Source organism: Labrus bergylta, chromosome 15 (assembly GCF_963930695.1).
Source record: "Labrus bergylta chromosome 15, fLabBer1.1, whole genome shotgun sequence".
Taxonomy (NCBI): domain Eukaryota; kingdom Metazoa; phylum Chordata; class Actinopteri; order Labriformes; family Labridae; genus Labrus; species Labrus bergylta.
In genome coordinates this window covers 223,196-238,477 of record NC_089209.1, presented here as the reverse complement: position 1 = coordinate 238,477, position 15,282 = coordinate 223,196, and the positions used below count along the sequence as shown (strand labels likewise).

At 50.3% G+C, this 15,282-nt stretch overlaps 1 protein-coding gene across 5 annotated transcripts in view; it reads left to right on the top strand.

Moving 5' to 3' along the window:
• kidins220b (kinase D-interacting substrate 220b) overlaps positions 1 to 10,385 on the top strand; it is a 28,726-nt gene extending 18,341 nt beyond the window's left edge. For 2 of the 5 annotated variants that reach the window (XM_065963549.1, XM_065963550.1), the window contains exons 21-30: positions 344 to 488; positions 597 to 759; positions 873 to 1,051; positions 2,027 to 2,262; positions 2,926 to 3,045; positions 3,732 to 3,761; positions 4,880 to 5,017; positions 5,124 to 5,222; positions 5,306 to 5,536; positions 6,993 to 10,385. In XM_065963549.1, coding sequence (XP_065819621.1) covers positions 344 to 488; positions 597 to 759; positions 873 to 1,051; positions 2,027 to 2,262; positions 2,926 to 3,045; positions 3,732 to 3,761; positions 4,880 to 5,017; positions 5,124 to 5,222; positions 5,306 to 5,536; positions 6,993 to 8,198 — 2,547 coding nt within the window. In that variant the 3' untranslated portion in view covers positions 8,199 to 10,385. The remainder of the gene's footprint in view (positions 1 to 343; positions 489 to 596; positions 760 to 872; positions 1,052 to 2,026; positions 2,263 to 2,925; positions 3,046 to 3,731; positions 3,762 to 4,879; positions 5,018 to 5,123; positions 5,223 to 5,305; positions 5,537 to 6,992) is intronic. The other 3 variants (XM_065963552.1, XM_065963551.1, XM_065963553.1) reach the window with 3 other exon arrangements.
• The last annotated feature ends 4,897 nt before the right edge of the window (positions 10,386 to 15,282 follow it).

Here is a 15,282-nt window from a genome sequence, read left to right as displayed (position 1 = left end):
ACTGTTGCTCACAGCGTGTCGGTTTGGAAAAATATCAGAACAGTTGCATATAAACGGGATGGAGTTGTTTTTGCGGAGTTTACTTTTCTAAAGTTTTCTAAAGTTTAGTTTTCACCGCTGCGGAGCAAAAGAGGGGGAGACGCGTCTGTGTCGCAGCATGATAAAATAAACACATTAACCCGGTTCTACGATCTCTCTGATTTGGCAGATCGTTAGCAAGTTAAAATCCTTCATGATCTAAGATCGTTATATCGCCCACCACTAGATGTGATCATGTGATTTTATGACAGCGTCTTGTTTTAGTCGATCGTTGTTGGATCGTTGACGTGACCTTCTCTTTCAGGACACGTACCGGCGGCGGCAGGTGCAGCGCTCCGTGACCCGTCAGATGTCGTTTGACCTGACGAAGCTGATGGTGACGGAGGATTGGTTCAATGACATCAGCCCGCAGACCATGAGGAGGCTGCTCAACATCGTCTCTGTCACAGGTCTGATCGTCCATTTAGGGCATCAATAAACAGACCTGACACATCGAGCACAGAGTCAACGATCACAGAACAAGAAACAGGAAGTAAACAGACTGTTTGTCCAATCAGGTCGTCTGCTGCGAGCCAATCAGATCAGCTTTAACTGGGACCGCCTGGCGTCCTGGATCAACCTGACGGAGCAGTGGCCCTACAGGACGTCCTGGCTCATCCTGTACCTGGAGGAGACCGACGGAGTCCCGGACCAGGCCACGCTGAAGACCATCTACGAGAGGTAGGACGCCACACACTCATTGTTAAAGGAGCAGTATGTAACTCTGACCCCTAGTGGTTAAAACGGGTACTGCAGTCTAAACATGGTAGAGACTCGTCTGTTTCCTCTCTCAGAGTGTCCAAGAACATCCCAACCACCAAAGACGTGGAGCCGCTGCTCGAGATCGACGGGGACGTCCGCAGCTTCGAGGTCTTCCTGTCGTCCAGAACGCCCGTCCTGACCGCCAGAGACATCCGCACGTTCCTGCCCTGCACCGTCAACCTGGACCCCAAACTCAGGGAGATCATAGCGGGTAAAAACTCTCACAACTAGAACCTCTATAGATATGATTACTGTCCTTATGGGAGGATCAAAGCAGGATTTAAACAACAAGTTCAACAAACAGATTCAGACGCAGCGTTATTAACCCTCAGGCATTTAATTCACTACCCTCTGAAGTCCATAAGGACAAAAATGTCCACTTCCAAAAAACTGATATAAAAATAGAACAGATTGATATTTTTTTCTACTTTTTTCTGCATAAATCTCTTAAACAACTTCAGCCCTGCCTAAACTTTTTATTGTTTTCCATTTAACAAATATTTGGTGGCTGGGGGATTTTTTTAAAATCAGTCTTGGATATGTCAAAGATTATCCAAAATATTGACTTTGATGCATTGTTAGTTTTTGTGTAGCATCAGATTTAAAATGTAGTTCCCTGTTTGGACATTGGAGGGCAAAAATGTCCAATTTACAAAAACTGATATAAAAATAGAACAGATTGATATTTTTTTCATAAATCTCTTAAACAACTTCAGCCCTGCTCAAAACTATCAACTATTGAATAATTATCAGGAATGTAACCCTTTAAATGCCAGAATCATAACTGGGTTAAGGGTTAAATTCCTGATAATTACTTTTTATTAGAAAAAAATATCAATCTGTTCTATTTTTATAGCAGTTTTTTGGAAGTGGACATTTTTTGTCCTTATTGACTTCAGAGGGTAGTAAACATGTTTCTCAGTCTTCTATTGATCTATTAAAAAAATAAAATATTCATTCCAAAATGTGTCAAGAGAGTCTTTCTTACATAAAATGTGTTCCATATGCACTAACAGACAAAATGATGGACAGATGAAGAGGAAACATTTGACCAAATGGATTAAAATGTCCATAATGATGCATGAGGGTTAAAGTACAGTAACACAAACACCTGTGGCAGGTGTGTTTATGACAGCTTTAAACTCATGATGTCACTAACACGACTCTTCGCCTCTCGCTCATCCAGACGTCCGAGCTGCTCGGGAGCAGATGAATATAGGCGGGGTTACGTACCCGCCCCTCGCAATGCAGGAGGCTCAGCCCCGCCCCACCTCCATGTACTCTCAGGTGTCGTCGGCGTGCTCTCCATCCGCCTCCTTCAGCGGACCGTTCAACCAACCAGGAGGGGGTGTGGTCTCCCCACAGCCTCACAGCAGCTACTACAGCGGCATGGCCGGACCGCAGCACCCCTTCTACAACAGGGTGAGTACAGGCCCCGCCCACAGGCTGATGATGTCATTCAAACTGACAGGTACAGGTAGACAGGGTTTGTCTAAAGTTCACATTCAGTCTCACACGAGTTGCCGTGGACTCACCTGGTTGGTAAGGTTGTGATGTCATCGCCTGGCTGCTCACCTGGTTCAGTTTCACCTTTTTTCATTTGTGTTTATGTTGTTTTTGGGTTTACAGTGAATATCTGCTGTCCTTAAACCAACCAATCAGAAAGCAGATTAATTTAAAGCTTCACTCCCCTCCTTGTAGCACCTGGTCATTTTAACATAGAGCTCTATGGAGACTGACTTGCTGCAGGAGACAGACTCTAGTGGACACTGGAGGAACTGCAGCTGTAAAGTTAGACATTTTAACATGGAGCTCTATGAGGACTGACTCACTGCAGGAGACAGACTCTAGTGGACACTGGAGGAACTGCAGCTGTAAAGTTAGACATTTTAACATAGAGCTCTATGAGGACTGACTCACTGCAGGAGACAGACTCTAGTGGACACTGGAGGAACTGCAGCTGTAAAGTTGAACATTCAGAGATTCACTGTCTCATCTCTTACGTTGACTCCTCCTCCTTCTTGTTGCACGTTGAATCATCTCCATAAACATTATTTTGATTTTCTGCCCCTCCCCCTCCTTCAGCCATATTTCCCCCATCACCTTTACCAGCTGCCCCGCCCACTCGTGACCACTTCCTACACATCACACCTCCATCCACGCCCACCTCGCAAAAACTCCTTCAGCCGGGACGCCGTGGCACCTGTGAGTACGAAACACACCTGAACCTGAGCTCATGGAGGGTTCAGAACTCATGATCTGTTATTATCACATGTTGTATTTTATTTAGAAAGACTAAACAGAACCAATCAATTGAGCTTCTCAACTATTGGAGAGACAGGACAGCGAGTAGAAACCAGAGGGGGGGGGGGGGGCGTCCGTCTGATGCTCGGAGGTTGATCGGAAACGTTTGGATGTCTTTTTTTCTTCTTCACTTTTTTCTGGCACCAACGAGCCTCCGTATCCTCGAGAGTTTAACTAACCTTCAGCTTTTAGTTTATAACTGTTTTTCTTCTTCTGCTGTTTTCAACAACAAGATGACGCTCCGCTCTTCTTCTTCTCGTTCCTCTTCTTCCTCTTCTTCTCCTTCTAGTTCCTCCTCTTCTTCTTCTTCTTCTCCTTCCTCTTCTTCTTCTTCTGTGGTTTTTGAAACTTGTCAGTAATGTTTTAAAAAGTGTCCTTTCTGGTTTCTTCTGTTGAACCTGAGATCATGAAGATCAAAACCTTCTCCTGTCTCTTCCTGCCCGTCAGTCACCTGTTGTTCTCCAGATGTTTCTCTCCAGCTGTGCATCATTCCTCACCTGTCTGCTTGTCTACCTGTCTGTCTGTCTCTCTGTCTGTCTGCCTCTCTGTCTGTCTGCTTGTCTGTCTGTCTGTCTGTCTGTCTGCAGTATAAGGTTTCATCTTTAAAAAGGAAGCAGGTATTGAACTCTCCCTAACTTAACCTCCTTCCTTCCTTCCTTCCCTCTCTCCTGACTCCTTCCTGTACATTCCCACTTTATAGCCTAACTCCCTCTGAAGTGCTCGGCCCACTACAACTCCCAGCATGCACCTTGCCTGCCTGAATTAGCCTGTAGCTTCAGTAAAGTAGAAATCTTCCTCTGTCTCACTGAGCTACCTGTCTCCTCCCACCTGTGTCACCCCTCACCTGTCTCCCCTCACCTGTGTCACCCCTCCCTGTGTCACCCCTCACCTGTCGCCCCTCACCTGTCTCCCCTCACCTGTCGCCCCTCACCTGTCTCCCCTCACCTGTCTCCCCTCACCTGTGTCACCCCTCACCTGTCACCCCTCACCTGTCGCCCCTCACCTGTCTCCCCTCACCTGTCGCCCCTCACCTGTCTCCCCTCACCTGTGTCACCCCTCCCTGTGTCACCCCTCACCTGTCGCCCCTCACCTGTCTCCCCTCACCTGTCACCCCTCACCTGTCGCCCCTCACCTGTCTCCCCTCACCTGTCGCCCCTCACCTGTCTCCCCTCACCTGTGTCACCCCTCCCTGTGTCACCCCTCACCTGTCTCCCCTCACCTGTCGCCCCTCACCTGTCGCCCCTCACCTGTGTCACCCCTCACCTGTGTCACCCCTCACCTGTCGCCCCTCACCTGTCTCCCCTCACCTGTCGCCCCTCACCTGTGTCACCCCTCACCTGTCGCCCCTCACCTGTCGCCCCTCACCTGTCTCCCCTCACCTGTCGCCCCTCACCTGTGTCACCCCTCACCTGTCGCCCCTCACCTGTTTGTTATGCCTGATCCTGAGATATAAAACGTGTTTTAATGTCGTCCACATTTAGAAAAGGTCTCTGAACGAGTTTCAGTCCACAGATTGAAAGTCGTTTCTTTCAGACGTTAAATCCTGCTAACTGGCTAACTGGCTAACTGGCTAACTTTAATAACGTTATATTTACTTTGTGATTATTCGTCTCTCTGACCTCCAGAATAAACACGTCACTAACGCCGGCGTCTGCTTGGCGAGGTTTCCTCTGAAATATAAAACGTGTTTCGTTGTTTCGTTGTGGAGGTCAAAACTGAGACTGTTTGTGTTCAGGGCTCCGCCTCCGTGGTGTCCGGCGTTCCCGCCATCCTCCTCAGCTCCATGACGACAGAGTCCGTTTGTGAACGCGTGCGGCAGATCGAAGGCATCGACCAGAGCATGATGGGACATTACAGCGCCACCATCAGGAAGGTGAGTGAACTGCACACACACGCAGGATGCCGGTCAGGACGCAGGTCAGGACGCAGGTCAGGACGCCGGTAAAGGTCATGATATCACACGTGTTGTTGTTTTCTAGGCGAACGTGAACGGCAGAGTGTTGTCTCAGTGTAACATCGACGAGCTGAAGAAGGAGATGAGCATGAACTTTGGAGACTGGCAGCTGTTCAGAGCCACGGTCAGTACACGCCGCCAACACGTCCAGCTGTAGGAGCTAGCATGCTAACGTGCTAACGAGCTAACACGCTTCACCTCCTGCAGGTTCTGGACATGCGGATCATCGAGAGTCAGGTGCTGCAGGAGGAAGCTGCCAGTGAGCAAGGCAGCGTGGTGGGCCGTCACACTGAGGCAGGAAGGCGAGCCGTGGCTCCGCCCCACGCCGGCGCCGCCAACACGGACGCTTCCCCGATGTACAGTTTCAACCTGAGCTTCGAGGAGCTGAGCAACGTGGGATTGGACGAGCCGGCACGTCATGGCAACATGCCGTGGATGGTAATCAAACCACGACTTTTAGTCAAATCTGGCAAAGGGTGAGGGGCGACAGGTGAGGGGCAACAGGTGAGGGGTGGCACAGGTGAGGGGCAACAGGTGAGGGGTGGCACAGGTGAGGGGCGACAGGTGAGGGGCAACAGGTGAGGGGTGGCACAGGTGAGGGGCAACAGGTGAGGGGTGGCACAGGTGAGGGGCGACAGGTGAGGGGCGACACAGGTGAGGGGCGACAGGTGAGGGGCGACACAGGTGAGGGGCGACACAGATGAGGAATGACAGGTGAGGGGTGACACAGGTGAGGAGTGACACAGGTGAGGGGCCACAGGTGAGGGGCCACAGGTGAGGGGTGACAGGTGAGGGGCGACAGGTGAGGGGAAACAGGTGAGGGGCCACAGGTGAGGAGCGACAGGTGAGGGGAGACAGGTGAGGGGTGACACAGGTGAGGGGCGACACAGATGTGGGGTGACACAGGTGAGGGGCGACACAGGTGAGGGGCGACAGGTGAGGGGTAACAGGTGAGTGGTGGCACAGGTGAGGGGCAACAGGTGAGGGGTGGCACAGGTGAGGGGCAACAGGTGAGGGGTGACACAGGTGAGGGGCGACAGGTGAGGGGCGACACAGGTGAGGGGTGACAGGTGAGGGGCGACAGGTGAGGGGTGGCACAGGTGAGGGGTGACAGGTGAGGGGCGACACAGGTGAGGGGCGACAGGTGAGGGGCGACACAGGTGAGGGGCGACACAGATGAGGAACGACAGGTGAGGGGTGACACAGGTGAGGAGTGACACAGGTGAGGGGCCACAGGTGAGGGGCCACAGGTGAGGGGTGACAGGTGAGGGGCGACAGGTGAGGGGAAACAGGTGAGGGGCCACAGGTGAGGAGCGACAGGTGAGGGGAGACAGGTGAGGGGTGACACAGGTGAGGGGCGACACAGATGTGGGGTGACACAGGTGAGGGGCGACACAGGTGAGGGGCGACAGGTGAGGGGTAACAGGTGAGTGGTGACATGTGAGGGGCCACAGGTGAGGGGTGACAGGTGAGGGGCGACACAGGTGAGGGGCGACAGGTGAGGGGCGACACAGGTGAGGGGCGACAGGTGAGGGGTGACAGGTGAGGGGCGACACAGGTGAGGGGCGACATGTGAGGGGTGACACAGGTGAGGGGCGACAGGTGAGGGGTAACAGGTGAGGGGCGACACAGGTGAGGGGTGACACAGGTGAGGGGTGACACAGGTGAGAAACGACAGGTGAGGGGCGACAGGTGAGGGGCGACACAGGTGAGGGGCGACATGTGAGGGGTGACACAGGTGAGGGGTGACACAGGTGAGGGGCGACAGGTGAGGGGTGACACAGGTGAGGGGCGACAGGTGAGGGGTGACACAGGTGAGGGGCGACAGGTGAGGGGCCACAGGTGAATTTAACTGACAGTAAACTAACTGCTGCTGTTGTGGGCGTGTCCTCAGGGTGGCGCTCACAGGACTGCCAGCATGACCAGCCTGAACTCTCAGGAGTCGTCCAACGACATCGGCAAGCTGACCGACAAGCAGCAGTCCGAGTACCGCAACGCCTACCAGGAGTACATCGCCCAGATGGCTCAGCTGGAGATGGGCGGCGGCGGCGGGGAGCGGCCCGTCCAACCACAGCCGGGTCAGTTCATGACATCATCATCAGAGGACAAGAACAAAGACGGCGGCGAGCAGGATGCGTCCAAGTCGTACAATAAGAGGAGCAGCGGGAAACCGCCGGCAGACAACACGGACTTCGCCTCCAACGGGGACGCTCTGGATCCAATCACCGAGGAGGACGAGAAGGGTGAGCACGGATCCTCCAAGTCCCTGCTGACCCGCAAGACCTCAGCGGAGAGGGGCGGGCTGTTCCAGGGCGCCGCCGCGGACCTGAAGCTGAAGGCGGCAGGCGGGCTGCGATACCAGAAGCTGACCAGTGACGACGAGGAGTCGGAAGAGTCCGATAACGCCCCGCTCCTCAAAGACGGGAAGAAGCTGGTCGACCACAAACTGCCCGGCGGCTCGCTCGCTCTGAAGGGGAAGGACTACCTGTCGGACGCCATGTTGGACAAGAAGGACTCGTCTGACTCGGGCGTCCGTTCCAACGAGAGCTCACCAAACCACTCGCTGCAGGACGAGGAGGCGGACCTGTCCCAGCTGGAGCGGGCCAACCTGATCCAGCTGGACGAGGAGAGCCAGGCCAGGAAGTGCAGCGTTCCTAGCAGCCTCAGCGGCCTGCAGGACCCGGCGGTCGCCCGCATGTCTATCTGCTCTGAGGACCAATGCAGCCTGCTCGCCAGCTCGCCCGAGGAGAGCTGGCCATCCTCCAAGTCCTTCAACCTGAACCGCACGCCCAGCAACGTCACGCTCAACAACAACACCAACGCCCAGCACGGTATCCACGGCAACCGACCCCGCCCACCCGCAGAGGGCTCCACCTCCTCCTCCTGCAACCCGACCTCCTCCTCCTCCAGCGACGCCATCATCTCCCCGAGCTCGGGCACCTCCACCACCTCCTCCACCGCCACCCGCCCCGGGCCCAACAACGAGAACGTGCGAGTGGTCCACCTGAAGAGGGGTCTGAAACCCGGCGACCCGCCCGAGATCTGCACCGTGTCCTCCGACACCGTCACCTTTGGCGAGGAGCGCGAGAGCATCCTGTGACCTCAGCGTGACCCCGAGGGTCCACCTGGAGCCGAGTGTGACGAGTGCTACTGATTGGCTCAAAAGTTCTTATCTTAGATTTAGTGTGTGACTGTGACTCGTAGTTTAAGTCTGCGGCGAGGTCGTCACGATACACGATATCGATACCTGTTTGTTACCACGGCAACAAAAATAGAAGTCGTATAAGCTGATCAGAAATCTAAAGTTCTGTCTTAAACAACAACGTACATCGGGCAGGTCTTCATTCCTGACCCTCTGTTAAGCCCCGCCCTCCTGGTTACTGTTGCTAGGTTAGATTTAAGCTCTAAACCGTTAAAAACACCTCGAGGTCTAATCGAGTTTTATTCATATTTAATCGATCAGAGACGGCACGGCGTGCGAGGAGAACATTTAGTGACGGCTATCGTTACATTTTTCAGAAAGGCGCCGTTGTTGACGTCAGCGGCGTTCTTTTTCCCGTATCTGTGCGTTCTACAGATCGTGTCTTGTACCCACTTCCTCCTCGCGCCGCAGTGTCGTCACACAGCTCTCTGTCTCCATGACAACAGACTCTGTTGTCATGGAGACAGGATGGACATGCAGCGCTTTTCTGAGAAGACGCCACGTGGACATGTGGCCTTAGAGTCACTCCCCGACCACCGGATGTAGCCCGGCAACGGTTGCTATGAGAGGGGGCTCTCTGATTGGAGGGTCAGCTGACAAATCAGAGAGCCAACAAAGGGTTAATAAAACAAACACGCGGTGTCTAAAGTATCGTAGATCATGATGACCTTTGACCTCTGACAGTGAATCAGTGTTCAGCCTGCTGCATGCTAACAGGCCGAGAAGTAGAAGAAGCTAACGTAGAAAACAAGAAGCTAACGTAGAATCCAGAAGCTAACGTAGAAAACAAGAAGCTAACGTAGAAAACAAGAAGCTAACGTAGAAACAAGAAGCTAAAGTAGAAACCAGAAGCTAACGTGACGATGCTGCATGTTGTTGTTGTTGTTGTTGTTGTTGTTTGTCGTCTCCGATACGTTTGATTTTTTGTCTGAGCATTCGGAGAGAGACGAGACGAGAGGGGGCGCCGCCCCCTGGTGGTCACTCTCTAAACTCTAAACGACCACTAGATGGCATTGTGAGACTGATCCGTTGCGGTGATATTTAGAACGTGTGGCATGTGCGGCGTGATGCAGCTAAAAGTCGGTGACGTGTTGGGACGTCTGTGAGGAGAACACGACACGTCACGTTTTCAACCAATGATTTATCTTTAAATCTGTTCACACGCCTCACAGCGTGAGACGACCTTCCATCACGACGTGACGAGGCGGCCAGGTCCACGAAGAAGAACATGAGGGAGGAGCAAGACGCAGAACGCTCCGGAGGCGGGGTGAAGTTTAGTGTAAGCGGCGTTCAGCGTTTCAGAAGCTTTCTTTAAAGAGGTCATATTATATTTAATCTATGTACCTACTAAAGTCTGTTCACACAACCCATATAAACCAGTATAAACCAGTTTAAACCAGTATAAACCAGTATAAACCAGTATAAACGGTTTAAAGAGGGGGTTAGTGTTTGTCATGTTTTCATGCTCCGGCTCGCTTCTGACTCTCTCTAAGGCTCTGAAGCGGCTAATGCTAAAGCTAACAGGAGGACGTAGGAGAAGCTGCGTTTACACAGACTTTAAATTTTTGCACATAGATGTTCCTAAACATGCACAGGACACTTAGAAAACACACTAAAGAGCAGATACAACCAGAAGAAGAAGAATATGGGACCTTTAAAACTTCTAAGCGCCTTCAGTTTAAAAAGTTTGAAGAAGCATAAACATGAGACGTCATCGAGGAGCCGCAGAGTGAAGACGATCTGAACGCCGTTTGAACTCCGACTGAAGTATCAGATCAGATGTTGTGTTCGAGTGTCGTCTGTAAATCTGAACGCTCAGATGTTGTGTTCGTGTGTCGTCTGTAAATCTGCACGCTCAGATGTTGTGTTCGTGTGTCGTCTGTAAATCTGAACGTTCAGATGTTGTGTTCGTGTGTCGTCTGTAAATCTGAACGTTCAGATGTTGTGTTCGTGTGTCGTCTGTAAATCTGAACGTTCAGATGTTGTGTTCGTGTGTCGTCTGTAAATCACGTAAATCATCTTTAAGCATGCTGAAGTTAATTTAATGTGTTGATGTGAAATAAATAAACCTGGATGTTGAACGTTCTCTGACTTTTATTTCTGAACCTCGCTGCCCGGACCCTGAAGAACCACGTCCAAGACACCCGGCCCGTTGAAAAGGTTTCTAAGCGTGCTGAATTCTAACGAGGCGTGAAATTTAATTTAACATTTTTTATTGATTTGATTAAAGCTTACATCTTTTTAGACTCTTTATGGACCAAAAGGAAAAACTTTGAACAGAAACTTAAAAACGTTGCAACATTAATGTGTCTGAAGTCAGACCCGGTCCACACCACACGGAGGATTTTAAAACAGCTGGTTTGTGAAAATGTGAAATCAACCAATGAGAGGGTGACGATCTTCAGAGTCAGATCCAAACACTTCAGGGAAAAGAGTCTGCTCGTTAAAACTTTAAACTGCTCACAGACCTTCAGCGACTCCAGCACACTGAAGACGACCGGCCGAGTCCTCCAGGAAGGTTTTGAAATAAAAAGGTTCCTGCAGGTGAACTTTGTGGATGTTCACTCGTCCTCGTTTCAAACATCTGCAACATGAAAATGTAAAACAGGTGACAAGAAAAACGTTGAAGGGCAAATTCAGAATCAGTTAAAATGTCCAGGACGCATCAAGTCTGCAGCTCCAGAGACTCAAGGGTTAACATCTGGTAGGAGAGGTCTGTGTGTGTGTGTGTGTGTGTGTGTGTGTGTGTGTGTGTGTGTGTGTGTGTGTGTGTGTGTGTGTGTGTGTGTGTGTGTGTGTGTGTGTGTGTGTGTGTGTGTCTAACATATATTTTAATATGTGAGGCGGCTGCAGGTCGTGTTTTGCATGGTCCTGCTGCATGAAGGATCAGAGAGATAAGATGCAGTGTGAGAGCAACACACACACACACACACACACACACACACACACACACACACACACACACACACACACACACACACACACACACACACAGCATTCAGTAAGACAACAACAAAAACAATAAATAAAAAGATTGATATGTGAACAGATCTAAGTGTTAAATATTGAGAGGAAGATGCAACTGCACCACCTAGAGGCTGAACAGGTTATTACATCAACTTAAAACAACACACACTGTCCACCAGGGGAAGCAACAGACCAGGTCACACACACACACACTTCCTCCTCCTCCTCCTCCTCCTCCTCCCTGTGGTCGTCCTTTGTACTGATCATTTGATACTCTGTGGTGTCATTTCCATATTTTGAAAAGCCTCCTCCTGTTTTACAGCAGGGCTGCAGCAGAGAGAAGTTAAAGTTTGACAGGAGCGCTCACTCCTCTCTCTCTTTTATTGTCTGTTTAAAACCTGCTGCATCTTTTATCTCCTCTGATGGTAAAACGTCTTGTTGACCTCCATGACTTCTGTGTAACCTCCTGTTCTCATTACCCATAAGCCACGGCGTTGCTCTCAATTATCCGGAGCAGAATCCTCAGATTTTTCAGACTGGAGAGGATCCAGCAGAGCGCTCAGGCTGTCTCTGATGTGCTGCCAAATATCTGATCAGCCAAGTATTTCCTCTGCTACACATGATTACTCGACTGCTGCTCCCGGGATGGAAAACTCTCAGGATCAAAGTTTCAGAAAGAGAACTTAAGAAAACACGTCCAGCTTTCTTCTGAAATTTTTCTTGTTGGGCTTCATGAGGTCCAGATGAGAAACAAATTCTGTACAGAAAAAGAGAGTCTCATAGCGCCGCAATTTTAACTGACTCACTGCAGGAGACAGACTCTAGTGGACACTGGAGGAACTGCAGTTGTAAAATTGTCCATTTTAACATGGGGCTCTATGGGGACTGACTCATTGCAGGAGACAGACTCTAGTGGACACTGGAGGAACTGAAGCTTTAAAGTTTGACATTTTAACATAGAGCTCTATGGAGACTGACTCACTGCAGGAGACAGACTCTAGTGGACACTGGAGGAACTTCAGTTGTAAAGTTAGACATTTTAACATGGGGCTCTAAGGGAACTGACTCACTGCAGGAGACAGACTCTAGTGGACACTGGAGGAACTGCAACTTTCTAGTTGGACATTTTAACATGGGGCTCTAAGGAGACTGAGTCACTGAGGGGGACAGACTCTAGTGGACACTGGAGGAACTGCAGCTGTAAAGTTGTCCATTTTAACATAGAGCTCTATGGGGACTGACTCACTGCAGCAGAAAGACTCTAGCGGACACTGGAGGAACTGCAGCTGTAAAGTTGGACATTTTAACATGGGGCTCTAAGGGGACTGACTCACTGCAGCAGAAAGACTCTAGCGGACACTGGAGGAACTGCAGCTGTAAAGTTGGACATTTTAACATGGGGCTCTAAGGGGACTGACTCACTGCAGCAGAAAGACTCTAGTGGACACTGGAGGAACTGCAGCTGTAAAATTGGACATTTTAACATGGGGCTCTAAGGGGACTGAGTCACTGAAGGAAACAGACTCTAGTGGACACTGGAGGAACTGCAGCTGGAAAGTTGGACATTTTAACATGGGGCTCTAAGGGGACTGACTCACTGCAGGAGACAGACTCTAGTGGACACTGGAGGAACTGCAGCTGGAAAGTTGGACATTTTAACATGGGGCTCTAAGGGGACTGACTCACTGCAGGAGACAGACTCTAGTGGACACTGGAGGAACTGCAGCTGTAAAGTTGGACATTTTAACACAAGGCTCAATGGGGACTGAGTCACTGCAAGAGAAAGACTCCAGTGGACAATGGAGGAACTGCAGCTGTAAAGTTGTCCATTTTAACATAGAGCTCTATGGGGACTGACTCATTGCAGGAGACAGACTCTAGTGGACACTGTAGGAACTGCAACTTTCTAGTTGGAAACTTTTACACTGGGCTCTGAGGGAACTGACTCACTGCAGGAGACAGACTCTAGTGGACACTGGAGGAACTGGAGGAACTGCAGTTGTAAAGTTGTCCATTTTAACATAGAGCTCTATGGGGACTGACTCACTGCAGCAGGCAGACTCTAGTGGACACTGGAGGAACTGGAGGAACTCCAGCTATAAAGTTGTCCATTTTAACATGGGGCTCTATGGGGACTGACTCACTGCAGGAGACAGACTCTAGTGGACACTAGAGAAACTGAAGCTGTAAAGTTGTGCATTTTAACTTGGGGCTCTATGGGGACTGACTCACTGCAGGAGACAGACTCCAGCGGATACTGGAGCAATTGCAGCTGTAAAGTTAGACATTTTAAAATGGGGCTCTATAGGGACTGACTCACTGCAGGAGACAGATTCTCGTGGACACTGGAGGAACTGCAGCTCTAAAGTTGTCCATTTTAACATTGGGCTCTATGGGGACTGACTCACTGCAGGAGACAGACTCTAGTGGACACTGGAGGAACTGCATTTTTTAAATTGGAAATTTTAACATGGGGCTCTAACGGGAACTGACTCACTGCAGGAGACAGACTCTAGTGGACACTGGAGGAACTGCAGCTCTAAAATTGGACATTTTAACATGGGGCTCTAAGGAGACTGGGTCACTGAAGGGGACAGACTCTAGTGGACACTGGAGGAATTGCAGCTGTAAAGTTGGACATTTTAACATGGGGCTCTATGGGGATTAACTCACTCCAGGAGACAGACTCTAGTGGACACTGGAGGAACTGCATTTTTAAAATTGGAATTTTTAACATGGGGCTCTATGGGGACTGACTCATTGAAAGGGAGCGACTTTAGTGGACACTGGAGGAACTGCAACTTTCGAGTTGGAAATTTTCACATGGGGCTCTAAGGGCACTGAGGGGGACAGACTCTAGTGGACACTGGAGGAACTGCAACTTTCTAGTTGGAAACTTTCACACTGGGCTCTAAGGGAACTGACTCACTGCAGGAGACAGACTCTAGTGGACACTGGAGGAACTGGAGGAACTGCAGTTGTAAAGGTGTCCATTTTAACATGGGGCTCTATGGGGACTGATTCACTGCAGGAGATAGACTCTAGTGGACACTGGAGGAACTGCAGCTGTAAAGTTGGATATTTTAACACGAGGCTCAATGGGGACTGATTCACTGCAGGAGACAGACTCTAGTGGACACTGGAGGAACTGCAGCTGTAAAGTTAGACATTTTAACACGAGGCTTAATGGGGACTGGTTCACTACAGGATACAGACTCTAGTGGACACTGGAGGAATTGCAGATGTAAAGTTGGACATTTTAACATGGAGCTCTATGAGGACTGACTCACTGCAGGATACAGACTCCAGTGGACTGTGGAGGAACTGCAATTTTCTAGTTGGAAACTTTCACACTGGGCTCTAAGGGAACTGACTCACTGCAGGAGACAGACTCTAGCAGACATTGGAGGAACTGGAGGAACTGCAGTTGTAAAGTTTTCCATTTTAACATAGAGCTCTATGGGGACTGACTCACTGCAGGAGACAGACTCTAGCAGACATTGGAGGAACTGGAGGAACTGCAGTTGTAAAGTTTTCCATTTTAACATAGAGCTCTATGGGGACTGACTCATTGCAGGAGACAGACTCTAGTGGACACTGGAGGAACTGCAACTTTCTAGTTGGAAACTTAAACACTGAGCTCTAAGGGAACTGACTCACTGCAGGAGACAGACTCTAGTGGACACTGGAGGAACTGGAGGAACTGCAGTTGTAAAGTTGTCCTTTTTAACATAGAGCTCTATGGGGACTGACTCACTGCAGGAGACAGACTCTAGCAGACATTGGAGGAACTGCAGCTGTAAAGGTGTCCATTTTAACATGTGGCTCTATGGGGACTGATTCACTGCAGGAGATAGACTCTAGTGGACACTGGACGAACTGCAGCTGTAAAGTAGGATATTTTAACACGAGGCTCAATGGGGACTGACTCACTACAGGAGACAGACTCTAGTGGACACTGGAGGAACTGCAGCTGTAAAGTTAGACATTTTAACACGAGGCTCAATGGGGACTG